The sequence below is a fragment of the Lutra lutra genome, chromosome 3 (genome assembly GCF_902655055.1).
Source record: "Lutra lutra chromosome 3, mLutLut1.2, whole genome shotgun sequence".
In the NCBI taxonomy this organism is placed as follows: domain Eukaryota; kingdom Metazoa; phylum Chordata; class Mammalia; order Carnivora; family Mustelidae; genus Lutra; species Lutra lutra.
In genome coordinates, this window is record NC_062280.1 from 140,678,430 (window position 1) to 140,692,122 (window position 13,693).

The 13,693-nt window shown below is 38.3% G+C and overlaps 1 protein-coding gene across 1 annotated transcript in view; it reads left to right on the plus strand.

The window, feature by feature from the left end:
- Positions 1 to 13,693, plus strand: part of CAB39L (calcium binding protein 39 like) — a 115,648-nt gene that overhangs the window by 76,599 nt on the left and 25,356 nt on the right. The window contains 1 exon segment of the mRNA XM_047723387.1: positions 7,974 to 8,142. Coding sequence (XP_047579343.1) covers positions 7,974 to 8,142 — 169 coding nt within the window.

A 13,693-nucleotide genomic window follows, 5' to 3' on the forward strand; every position in this document is an offset into this window, starting at 1 on the left:
GGTTCACCTCCCCTTCCAATTTCCTCCAACTCCCTTCTCCTCTCCATCTCCCCTTTAATAAAATGTGAGGCCTTGCTTTGTATTCATAGAATAGTCTTGTAGATAGTTATTATTGCTGCTGTTGCTGTTATAAAATATAACCTATTTTATATGCAGCCCAGAGAGGTTAACTAACTTATCTGAAGTCACATAGCTAGTACGATTTAAACCCAAGTAGTCTGGCTCCAGAGTCTGTGCTCTCAGAATACTACCCAGCTTTCCATTCCTCAAGCATTCATAGTCTAGAATGAGAAGAGACAACTCATTACACGTCATTGTTATTATTTTACGGGACATCAAAAATGGAGGTCTTAAAGCAGGAAATTGCCAAATAAGCACAAAGAGAAGCATTGAGTGTCTTGTGTGCAAAGGCAAGGTGGCATCAAAATGCATAATGTGTTTGGAGGTTTCCAGGATTTCTGGTGTAGCTGGAGTCCAGTGTGAATGGGAGGGAAGGGTGGGCGATAAAGCTGGAAAGGCTGAGAACAGATTATAAAGAGCCTTCTATGTCCCACCAGGGAGTCTGAATGTCATTCCGTAGGTAACATGGAACTCCCCAGGGGCTAGACATGATGAGTTCTGGTGGCAGTGCGGAAAATGGCTTAGAGCGAGCATGGAGGTACTGAGAGTCCAGCTTGGAAGAGTCCAAGCAAGAGATAATTAGGACCGAAACTTTAGTGGTGATATTGGCAATGAAGAAAACAGATATTTTAAATATATTTTAATTATTTTCTGACTCAAAGTAGCGCATACTTATTATTTTAAACTTCAAATATTTTAGAAATATATAAAATAGGGATGCCTGGGTGGCTCAATCAGTTAAGCATCTGCCTTCAGCTCAGGTCATGATCCCAGGGTCCTGGGATTGAGTCTCACATCAGGCTCCTTGCTCAGTGGGGAGCCTGCTTCTTCCTCTACCTGCCACGCCCCTGCTTGTACTCTCTCTCTTTCTCTGGCAAACAAATAAATAAAATCTTTTTAAAAAATGTATAATATAGAAGGGGAGTACAAACCATTATCTCTCCCAAAGAAAACCATTATCAACAATTTGGTGATGATATCTCTGGGCTTTATTCTCTGTTGTAATGATTCTTCTTTTATTTTTTTTAACCCAGACTTTAAATCCATTCCTTCATATCCTGTTGTGGAGATATCATTTACTGAGTGCTTGCTATGTGCTAACTGTTGCATTCAATATCTTTACTTATGTTATTTCATCTAATTCTTTTGATAATACTGTGAGGACTGAGTATTACTCTTGCCATTTTACAGATGAGGATGTTGAAACTTAGGGTAAGGGTATTGCTCAAGGTAATAAAGCAAATAAATGACAGAGCCAAGTTTTCAATCCAGATCTGTTTCTAAATTCCATGTTCTTTACCATTACTGTATCTTTAATAAGATTTGTGGACCATTCAGGTGTGAAGAGCAAGGAAATTATAGAAGATGTTGAGTACAGGGTAGACCAGAAGTCCTAAGTAGAACAGTTTCGCCAGAACCAACTTTACCTGTCACACATGTTTAGCTTAAAATGCTAAATCCTTTGTTAAAGGTCAGCATTTTTACTGAATTATCTCTTGTAAAACTACTTTTCAAAACTCAGGACAAACCTTGATTGGTGCATTTACAAATCAAACTGATACTATTTAAGAAAATGATAGTAATGTTCTGGATTGAACCTAATTCTAACAAGCAAGGAAGGAAGGGGGGAAGAGAGAAAGAAAGAGAGAGAGAGAAAGAGAGAAAGGAAGGAAGGAAGGAAGGAAGGAAGAAAGAAACAAAGAAAGAGAAAGAAAGAAAGGAGGAAATTACTAGGTAATTGCCCATCAAAGATGATCATCTGGATATAGGATACAAAACATGGTATGAAGGATTTGGAACCCAAATTTTATGAAACAATTATAAATAAAGACTTTCTCTAAATGAACTTTTCTCTTGGACCAGACAAGTGACATTCCAAGTTACTGAGAGAACTTAAGGATGAAGTCACTTAAACTCCTCTCAGTGATCAATTAAAAATCATAGCCAATGAAAGATGTTCCAGAAGTCTAATGTTGAAATCATAAATGTCTCCTAATAATACTATTTAAAAATTTTTTAATACAAAAATTTTCAACCATATACAAAGGTAGAGAGTACAAAGAAACCCTATGTACTCATCACCAGTCTTAACAACCATCAGTAGTTCACTGTGTTTGTTTCATCATCTCCCAAATACCAACCCCTGCTTTTTTGGCTGGAGTATTTTAAAGCAAATCCCAAACCTCATGTCATCTTGTTGTATCAACCCTAAATAATTTACTTTGATATGCATTGCAAAAATAGAAAGATAAATTTTATATAACCACAATGTAATTATTATACTTAAAAAGTAACAATAACTTTTTTAAAGATTTAATTTAATTATTTGACAGAGAGAGGGAACACAAACAGGGGGAGTGGAGAGGGAGAGGCAGGCTTCCTGCTGAGCAGAGAGCCCAATGTGGATGTGACTTGAGCCAAAGTCAGATGCTTAACTGAGCCACCTGGGTGCCCCCACAATAATTCTTTAGTAACTAATACCTGCTCCATACTAAAATTTCCTTGATTGTCCCTTCCCCCAAATTTCTATAGTTGTTCAGTTAAGGATCCTAACAAGTTCCCCTTACTGTATTTGGTTGTAATACCACATTGGTCTTTTTTTTAAATCTGTTTTCATTGAGAACTGCACACACTCCCCTTTTTTATGACATTGACTTTTTGAAAAACTGAGTTCATTATGGTACAGAATTTTCTTCATTCTGGATTTGTCATATTGCTTCCTAATGGTGTCACTTAACTTGTTCCACTGTCCCCTGTATTTCTGTCCTGGAGGTTATATTTAAAGACTTGATTAGATTCAGATTCAGTTCTATTTTGGCAATCATACTTTGTAGGTGGTGCTGTGTAGTTCATATTTCATCTCATCAGGAGACATACATTTTGTAATGCTAAGGTCGAACAGTGGCTTCAGGTGGAGACAGCTTAATCCATTGTAAATACATCAGCTTTACACTTAACTGTTTTACCATTCATTGATAAACAGCGTACAATGCAGTCATTTCATTAGCGGTTACAAAAAGAATCTTGTCATTTTTCATGCATTTATTCACTAATGTAGTTTTATAGAGAATACCTTTCCATCATCTCCCACAACAATTTAACTATTTTAAAATACAATTCATACCAGAGAAGTAGAATAAATGCCTAATTCTTTTGCTTCCATTATCAATTTAGAGAGAAATAAGTTGTTACTCTAGGAACTTCCATTGGCATCTGGGTTTCTTTGCTCTCTCTCGCTCTTTCTCTCCCCTCCTCTCATCCTTTTATTATCATTATGAACTTGTGGGTTTAATTTTTTTCCATGTTTTATTTTTCTTGCTGATGCCCAGTTGTCTATCCTTCAAGTTGCCTCGTGACCTTTTGATATTACTCACATTAGCAAGTGAGATTCCTTGCTTTTTGGCACAAGATATACCAGGCCCATTTTGTATATTTCCTAACACAGACTTGGAATCAGCCATTTCTACCAAGGACTCTTGTTCTTTTTAGTGAGGAATGGTTCTTAGAGACTATAATCTGGTTGCTAGGGCTTCTCATTGACATTGGATTATTACTGCTTCTAAGCCTCTTTAATGGACAGAGTTATCTCCTTATTTATAAAGTAAACAAATATATCTAGATTAAAAGCAAAACTTCTTGCCTATATTGAGGAGGCCAAGTGTTTGTTAAGTGACATTTTACAGAACTTTTCTAACTACTGCCTGACATTGTTTGCTCCCAGCAACAACACAAGTCATTTTCCCCCTTATACACTTTCTTAACTTGAGATATTCTTTCACAAGGTGTTCTGACCATTTTTTGTATGTTTACTGTAGCTCACTGCTAGAGGAGGAAATTGCTCTTATGTTTTAGCTGTTATTAAATTCAAAAGGGATCTTATATGCTGTGATTATTTGAATAAACATGCATATATAGTAGTGTGCCTTCTCCATACTTAGTTAATTGGAGGCCTGTCATAAGTGGACTAGAATAGATGAGATATTTATTCTATACCAAGTATAAGGATATTAATCCTACTGGGATTTGAAACTTAAGATAGGCTTAATTTGTGGAACAGTAAACTATTAGAAACCAATATCCTAGAGGGTAGTAAGGTTGAAATGATATATGTAAATTATAGATCGCTTAAAGGGTACTGACGAAAACTAAGAATTTCTCTATATATCTCAATATATTCCTACCTTTAAGAAGCTGTCATCTCAGAGAATGACATTTCTACTCTTAAGCACAAACTAATGGGATGCAATAAGTGTTCTGACCCAGAGGAATATTTTTTAAAATATTTTTTTCATCCTCAAGAATAAATAGTATATCACAGATGGTTCCAATAAACTTTACCAAATGAAAGGAAAAAGTGAACTAATTATACACAAAAGTTTGAAGTATAAACTTTTTATAGATAGTCTCAGTCTGGAAATTAAATCAAGAAATGAGAAGAATGTTGGCTTGAGATCATAGAGCTTTCTGTTTAAGCCAGAGTCTGAGTTTCATTAGAGTTCTACTCTTAAGAATTTCAGTCAGAATTTGAAATTCATTAACTTCAAGGGCACCTGGGTGGCTCAGTTGGTTAAGCGTCTGGCTTAACCAGATGCTTTCAGCTGATTTGATTTCAGCTCAGGTCATGATCTCAGGGTTGTGAGACTGAACCCCACATAGGGCTCCATAATTGACATTGAGCCTGCTTAAGATTCTCTTCCTCCCCCCTCCCCCACCCACTTGTGCACACACACACTCTCTAAAGAAGAAGGAAAAGAAGAAGAAAATCATCAATTTCACTATGTGCCTACTTTGTGCAAAACATTATGCTAAGCACACTGGAGACTGAGGTGGGGATAGGGGAAAGTAACAAGTAAGATAAACCATATGGAGATGGGAGCAGAGGAGGAAAGGAGAATATAACAAGAGAGCAAGATGGTAACAAGTAAAACCTATCCCCAGCAATGAAGCCTTGAAAGATGAGAGAGAATTTTAGAGGTAGAGGTGTAAGGAGAAGGACATTCTAGGTTGAGACGATGGCATACCCCAAAGATGTATGGAATGGGATGAGAAATGAAATTAAAAATTTAGGGTCAAATTACAAGAGTCCATAAATATCTCACTAATAAGTCTAGATTTTAATGGTCTTGGGTTCTTTCTCTAGGTCAACAGTCTTTATTTCATATTCTCTAAAGTACTCTACCAATAAACAGCAATGTTTTTCTCCTTCACACTTCAGAAAATACACCCCTCTTTATAACATTGTAATATTTTCCCATCTATAACTCTTCCATGTGTACTAGCAGGCTGATTTTCAGGTTCTTCTGGTAAGATAAATTATTAACACTATAAATAGGTATTTTTAAATATTCTGCAAATAATCATGCCTATCTGAATATACTAGCATTTAATGTTAATATGAGTTATTCAGGGAATACTCAAAGGAGTTATAGATAGTATTCAGCATAAAACAACAAAAATGATAAATACTACCCTAGTTTAGTGAATCCTCTCAAATATCCTTGTTTACCATTTCCCCTACTGTATTTGTGGATTTGACTTTGCAAAGTAGCCAGTTTCCTAGGTTGTAGGAGACAGATTTTATTCTTAAATCAAAAGTCATGTAGATGTTATCTTTTAAAGAATACTGCATTATTTTTTATTGCTCAACAGAATGTTACCACTTATATTTGGTGAGTTATATGTCGAAGTTTTGTGTAAGGGTGGTTTTGTTTTGATTTTCATCTATTCAGTCTTCTTATTTGTTCATTTCAATTCTCATCTGTTCAGTGGTCATTTTTGCTTTTAAACATTTTTTGGCTGTAATTTTTCTAACCTGGAAAAGTCATGGTAAATCTGAAAGATTATAGGTGGGGCAGAAAAAAAGAGTATATTTTATTCTATTAAAAAATGCAGGGGGCGCCTGGGTGGCTCAGTGGGTTAAGCCGCTGCCTTCGGCTCAGGTCATGATCCCAGGTCCTGGGTTCAAGCCCCACATCGGGCTTTCCGCTCAGCAGGGAGCCTGCTTCCTCCTCTCTCTCTGCCTGCCTCTCTGCCTACTTGTGATTTCTCTCTGTCAAATAAATAAATAAAATCTTTAAAAAAAATTAATATTGTATTTAATTGAAATGAAATGAAATAAGATTTTTTTTATCCTATACGCACTTCCCAGTCTTTTACCATCATACCTTCTTTTGTTCTATTCTACTATTTACCATACAATGGACAACTGCATCATTTTATTATTGAGCTTGTTTTACTTGAGCTAAGTTTTGTTCATTTTCTTGAAACCTTATCATACACTGGAATGTAACTCAAACTAGATTTATTTCAATGTTGAATTTGACACTTGGAGCATTGTTATTAAATTAGGAAGGGAACAGATCTAACGTGCCAGTCCTGAATTGCTTCCTACAATAAACATTGTGTTTTTCTAGTGCAATTTTTGCTGCAAGCTGTAATTCATGATTTCAGGGGGTCATTCAATACCCAGCTATTTATTACTGGTCATCTGTTACATACCAACTGCATATATGTGCATGTAATATCTATCCCTATCTTCTTCCTGAACCCTGGAGAGATATATTCTACTGCCAAGGAGACATTCCTACTTAGATATCAGGCATCTCAGAGTTAACATGGTCAGAAACAAACTTAATTTCTTCACTGATCTGCTCATCTACTAGTTTTATTCATTTTAAAAACTGGTACCACCATCTACCTAATTATTCAGGCCTAAAATATGGGAATCGTTCTTGAGTCCTCAATTTCCCTCACCCCAGATTTGTTCCCCACCCTACCCCAGCTACATCGTTCCTCCAAGCAATATGCGGGATTTGCCCATAGTCCTGTCATGTACTACTACCATCTCAGTCCAGGCCACCCTCATCTCTAGCTGGGCTGCTGCTCCTCCTCCTACCCAGTCCCCCTGCTCCCACTCTAACTTTCCAGCTCATTTTTCCTTCTTTTTTTTTTTTTTTTTCAAAGAGTCAGTGCATGAGGAGGTGGGAGGGGCAGAGGTAGACAGAGAGAGAGAGAGACTCTTAAGCAGGCTCCACGCCCAGCATGGAGCCCCATGTAGAGCTCAATCTCATGACGCTGAGATCTGAGCCCAAATCAAGTCAGATGCTTAACCAACTGAGCCCCGGGTGTCCCCATTTTTTCCCATGTTTTATAATAGATTCTCCACAGATGCCCAGAGTGATCTTTTTAAAGCATATGTCAGGCCATGTTATTTTTTTTTAACTCTCCAAAGTCTTCCTATCACTTTAAAACCAAACTCCTTAGCTTAGCCTAGGGAGCGGTATGTGATCTGGCCCCTATCCTTCTCCACTCTTGCTTCATTTCATACCGTCCGCTGTTCTTCCCCTACATTCCAGCCACACTGGCCTTACTCTTCACTAACTCACCAAGCTGGCTCTTGCCTTGGAGCCTTTGTGGTTAGTTCCCTTTGCCTGGAACGCTTTGCTCCTTCCCTGACCACTCAATCTGAATGAAAGTAAATTAAGTAGTTACACTCTCTATTATCAATATTTTAATGTCTTCAGTTTCATAGCACTTCTCAGAATATGAAATTTCTTTTCATTGCTTATAATCTGTCTCTTACCCCACTAAATAGTATTCCCACTAAAAAATATGAACTTTAGGAAGGCAGTAGCGTGTTGTGCTTACTATTATATCCCCAGCATTTGGAATAGTGCCAGGCACATCATAGATATTCAGTGGGTATGGAATGAATGATATTTGAATAAACTGTGACAAATGGTATATCTATGTTTCCTTTAACAGCAGTATTGAAATGGTTCTTTTGGTACCATTAATATTATTTTGTTAATAGGATAACAGTGTTCTGCATTTCTGTCTTGTTTATGCTTTAGATATGAAGCCCCACAGATCGCCTTACGTTGTGGGATTATGCTGAGAGAATGTATTCGACACGAACCTCTTGCCAAAATCATCCTCTTTTCTAATCAGTTCCGAGACTTCTTTAAGTATGTGGAGTTGTCAACATTCGATATTGCTTCTGATGCCTTTGCTACTTTTAAGGTAATTTTTTTTTTTCTGAATCAGCTAGGTCATTTAGTTTCAGCATTTAGTTAAAGTCAGTTGGCCTCTGAGGAGGCAGTTTAATTTTAAAGAAGCAGGAAAGGCTATTCCTTAGGCCTGAGCATAACCAACTGTGATTTATGATGCAAAATGTGTAGCATCGGTCATGCATTCTATTAGGCCAATCTATCACACTGTAGAAAAAACAACTCAAAATACTTGTCACAAACTCATGCAGAATGAATTGCAATATATGTGAAAAAAGGGACATGTAATATTCTCTGCAAAGCATGCTTTCACTTATGTTAAAAACAAAGGGTATAAGCTGCCACTTCAGTTGTATCTGCACTGAATACCTCTAGAAGGTTATCAGAGAAACAGGAACAGGGTTTACCAGCAGGGGAAGGGACTGGGTAGTGATGGGAGCTGGAGAATGACATCTTTGCCTCTGAAGGACATCACCGTACTTTATCAGTGTAATTGTAAATTCTCACTCGGTGAAGCAAATTACTCATAAATGAATTGTGTTTTCTTCATAATCCCTTGTGTTCTTATAAACTTATTATCTATTCTGTTACTAAATACGAATTTAATCTTAGTTTTATATTAAAAATTTTTAATTGTTGTAAAAGAATATATATAACATAAAATTACCGTGGTAACCATTTTTCAGTGTACAGTTCAGTAGTGTGAAGTATATTCACAATGTTGTGCAGCTAGTAGCCATTAAACACCGGTGCTCCATTTCTCCCTTCCCCTCAGTCCCCCAGCCCCATTTTACTTTCTGTTTCCGAGTTTGACCATTCAAAAGATGTTCAGAAAGCATACTAGAAAATAATGTACCTAATTTGCAAACTAAGTACTAGAACTTAGGGGCGCCTGGGTGGCTCAGTGGGTTAAGCCTCTACCTTCGGCTCAGGTCATGATCCCAGGGTCCTGGGATCTAGCCCCGCATCAGGCTTTCTGCTCAGCAGGGAGCCTGCTACCTCCTATCTCTCTCTGCCTACCTCTCTGCCTACTTGTGATCTCTGTCAAATAAATAAATAAATCTTAAAAAAAAAATACTAGAACTTAGACATCCAATGAATGATGTCACCTTAAAGATTTCTGTCTTAGAAAATCATTTACTTATTCTTATGATCCTGCCATTATTTAATATATTTTGAAACTAGTATCACTGTCCATGGCATGTTCATTTTCCAGTAGTGGCAAATCTTTCTGAGGGCAGATAAAAGTTCTGGAAACAGCGCAAAGCTGTTTGACATTCAGGTTAACTGGATAAAGTGGGTGGTCATGGTAGCTAGGACTGTTTTTGGTCTTGGTAATAATAATGGGAATGATAATAAAAATAAATTTTAAAATGACTAAAATAGAGTCCGATTTTCTTCAGTGTATACCATATTGGACTGAAGACAATTTTAGAAGAAGATTTCTGAAAATATTTTAAGCTGATGATATAACAGCATTATTGACAAAAAAGTCAATTACAAAGTAGACAAGACTTGTTTAAATGTATATACTCAGATTCATTTCTTTAAAAGCATTTCAGCAATTTACTTGCTCCATTTATATCATTCCAAATTTACTTCTACTTTTTTAGGATATAAATACTGTTACCTAATTATAATCCATATACAACTTTTATTTTTTATATATTATCTTAAATAAATAATTTAATAATACTGACACAGTCCATATAACAGTATTAGTAAATACTTTAATCTTACAACTTTATGTAAATGACTTTAAATTTGCCTATAACTGGAATGATAGATAGTTCCTTTTAACAGCTCTCCAGAGGTCAAGAAAAGTGAAAGCTATAGTTTGTTATACTGAAAACTATGTATTATCTATAGACTAGGGACTTTACTCAGCCTGTTCTAAGAAGGTGCCCTGAATCCATTAAAAGATGCATACACTTGCATGGTGGCAGGAAGTGTGAGAGAGCACCAGGGAGCAGAGACAAGAAACAACAGGGACTGGAGGGGAGCAGGAGGTAGGGGGACCTCAGCAAAGGGAAGGGATGGAGGGGGGACCTGCAGCAGGGCAGTGAGAGGAGCTTGCTGTGACCAAGAAGAGGGACCACTGGTGAGTGGACCCCACCCTAAAGATAGCCTCATGAAGAGGTAGGCAAGGCTGGGCCCCTTCCGCCTGACACTGTCCATCATGATATTTCCGTGATATCTCTGAAATGTCATGAAATGAGGAAAATTGAATTGATAAGAACTCCTGTCAGAGAGAATCCTGTTTGGGGGGGCCAATTTACTGTGGCACTTTTGTTTTAATAAATGGGGGGCGGGGGTGTGTGCCTGTTTGGAACCAGGGCTGAACTGCCTGAGACAGGAGAGGAAAGGAGCCAGAGTGCCATCAGTCCCTAAAGGCCTCAGCCAAGCCTGAAATAAGTACAGGACCAATCTAGAATCTGGGTTTGAAGGGAGAGGGGTCACCAGCCTGCTGGCATTTTCCACATGTCTCCCCTCAGTCCTGTCTGCTCCCTAGATTCTCCCCGACATGACCGAGCAGAGGAAGACCATAGAAGGCAAAGGGCAAGGGAAAGAAGGAGAAGGAAGAAGGGGATCTAGAAGACAAAGATGTAATAAGAGAAGAAGAAAACTAGAGAGAACAGCAAAGAGTGAGGGGAAGGAAGAAAAGAAAGGGAGGAAAAGTCTGGGGACAGCACTAAGGAGAGTTTCCTGGTGGGCTGAGGGAGGGGGAGGGGGAGCAAGGCCTACAGGCCTGGATGTGTGCTCAGAGTGCTGTGTAACTCCAGAGACTGCTCCGTTCCACTGTCCACTCAGTCTCCCCCGGCAAAGCAGAGGTTGTACAGTGGCCACTGATGAAGCCCCCACAGTCTATCTAGCGCACACAGTGAGAGAGGCCTTGAAGCCTCTGAAGACTAACACTTAACACAAAACATGATTCTGTTTCTTTCTAGCGAACTGTCTGTGCCTAAACAGCTAAGGAGATGTTTTCTGTTAATAGACAGTGTAGTCCCATTGTTTTTCCCTTTTCTGTGTGATGACTCTGCTGTCATGCAAACAGAGTTGGTTCTTTCTCTAAAAGACTGTAAGTAAAGCTTCACAAATAATTATAAACAAAGAACAAACTCTGAAACAAATATGTATTTTTCAAAATTTCCCCCAAAGATTTTTCAACATTTAATAAAATAAACTATACTTGATAATAATGTCTTGCTATCATATGTTCAACCCAATTTAATTTGCAGCACTATGTTAAATATCAAAAATAAATTGATGTTTTAAGCTATACCTCAGCATATTTTCTGTCAAACTTAAGTCTCTGAAAATCTAAATAACCATAAAAAGTTTTCTAGTATGCTTAAAAGAAAAAAAAGTTGGGGGGTCCCCTGGGTGGCTCAGTCTGTTAAGCATCCAACTCTTGATTTCAGCTCAGGTCATGACCTCAGGATTCTTAGATCCCTGTATTGGGCTTCTTGCTTAGCAGGGAGTCTACTTATTTTTTTTTTTTAAAGATTTTATTTATTTATTTGACAGAGAGAGATATCACAAGTAGTCAGAGAGGCAGGCAGAGGGGAGGGCGGGGAAGCAGGCTCTCTGCTGAGCAGGGAGCCCGACACGGGGCTCCATCCCAGAACCCTGAGATCATGACCTGAGCTGAAGGCAGAGGCTTTAACCCACTGAGCAACCCAGGTGCCCCAGGGACTCTACTTACTATTGTTTCTCTCTCTCCCCTCCCAAATAAATAAAGCTTAAAAAAAAAAAAAGTTTTCCAGCATGCTAACAATATTGGAAATGTCAATTTATATTTCTCCAAAATGCTGTGGTTAATATAATACAACAGTGACCATAAGTCAGTTTCTTTTTAAGTAGATGGCTTCAGGGGGTTTTGGTTGTCTGGCTGGCTTGGTTTTAGTGTGATTTTCTTTGGGTTTTGTCTTTTTGTTTTTAACCTCTTAGACTTGCCTTTTTTGTTTTGAGCTCTAAGATGACTGTTGCCCAGTTTACTCATTAATAAACAATGAATAAATAATTTAACATTGTTTATATTTTTTGTCACAGTATTGTCTACAAATTGTCCTTTCCCAGAAAACATTCCTAACAATCAGCATTTCTTTCATCCCTCCTTCCATGACAGGATAGAAGGGGTTTGAATTCCACCTCCCTCTGCCACCTGACTGGCTCTATGTCCTTGAGCAAGGAGTTAACCTTGGAGTTTCATTTTCCTCTCCTGTGAGATGAAGAAAATAATCCCTGCCTTGCAGAGTTGTGACGATGAGAAATCACATGTGTAAAGAGCTCTGCATGTTCCCCGACACATAGTAAATCCTCCAAGAACGGCAGTTGCTGCTTGGCCCATCTACTGTCACGTCCCTGCCACTGAGTGTGTTTCTGTCACTTCACCCTGTGTCTCCCAAGGTCTGCAGAAGTTCCTCCATAGCAATATCAGATTTTTTTTTAGCATAATGCATAGACTATGCAAAACTTAGTCTTGTCAAAACAGAATTGTGAGGAGGTGGGATGAAAACGTACACTGTTTCAAATAATTTAAAATTTTAAATTATTTAAAATCTGAACTTTATGTCTCTTTGCAACTTTCTGCTTTTTCCTTTTTGGGTAGGATTTTAGTTGATTTTTTTCCCCACGTCACGTGATCTATAATGATAAAGCAATTATATTTGTCTTTGTATTATGTGTATATATGCATGGGTATATGTATATATATGGTCAATTCCTCCAGTTTTACACATACATTTACTACAAAAATTTGAGGGTGTAGCTAGGAATATATACACACAAGTGTGAGAGTGTGTGTGTGTGTGGGTGGGTGGGTGTGGGTGGGTGGGTGTGTAACAGAGAGAGAGAGAATCATTTATTGGCTGTACCCACCATGTACACATGCCGGAGGAATTCTACCCCATCATATTTTATTTTTCTATTATTGGATACGTAAGTTATTTCCAGTTCTTTCCTTTGGAATTTGAAGGAGCTGCTACTAACAGGACTTCCTCCCAATTCCTCTTTCCCTAGAGTAACACTAACAGATAGTGAATGGAAACCTTGACGGGCAGCACTCATCCGCACAGTGCTCCGTCTGCTGCCACCACCACGGTGTGTGCAGGCCCGAGGCTGTGAGAGGGCACCGTCCCCACAGTCAAGCCTGCTGACTATTACAACAAGTGGATCCAGGTCTGCTGCAGTCCATAGAAGGAAACCCTTTCTAACAGGGGTCAGCTCAGAAAAATCACTGGTCCTGCTCAGGACATTAGGGAAGAGGGTGTCTGAAAACTAGGGACCCCAGAGAATGCCGTGGAACTACCTTGCTCTTTTGGGTGTCCCGTGATAGAGGAACTAGTTTGAATTTTGACCTCAGAGAGAACAGGAATGAATTCCTCCAGCGGGTTTTCCCATTTTAAAGTTCCAGTTCCAAAAGAATGCTGAATGTTCTACTGGGGAAAAAAAGTACGGGTTTCTACTGATAGACGCAGTGCTCAATCAACATGTGGTGATAAGTAATAAAATGATATCAATAGCCAGTCTCATTGTCCTGGAACTTGAAAATTAATAGCACA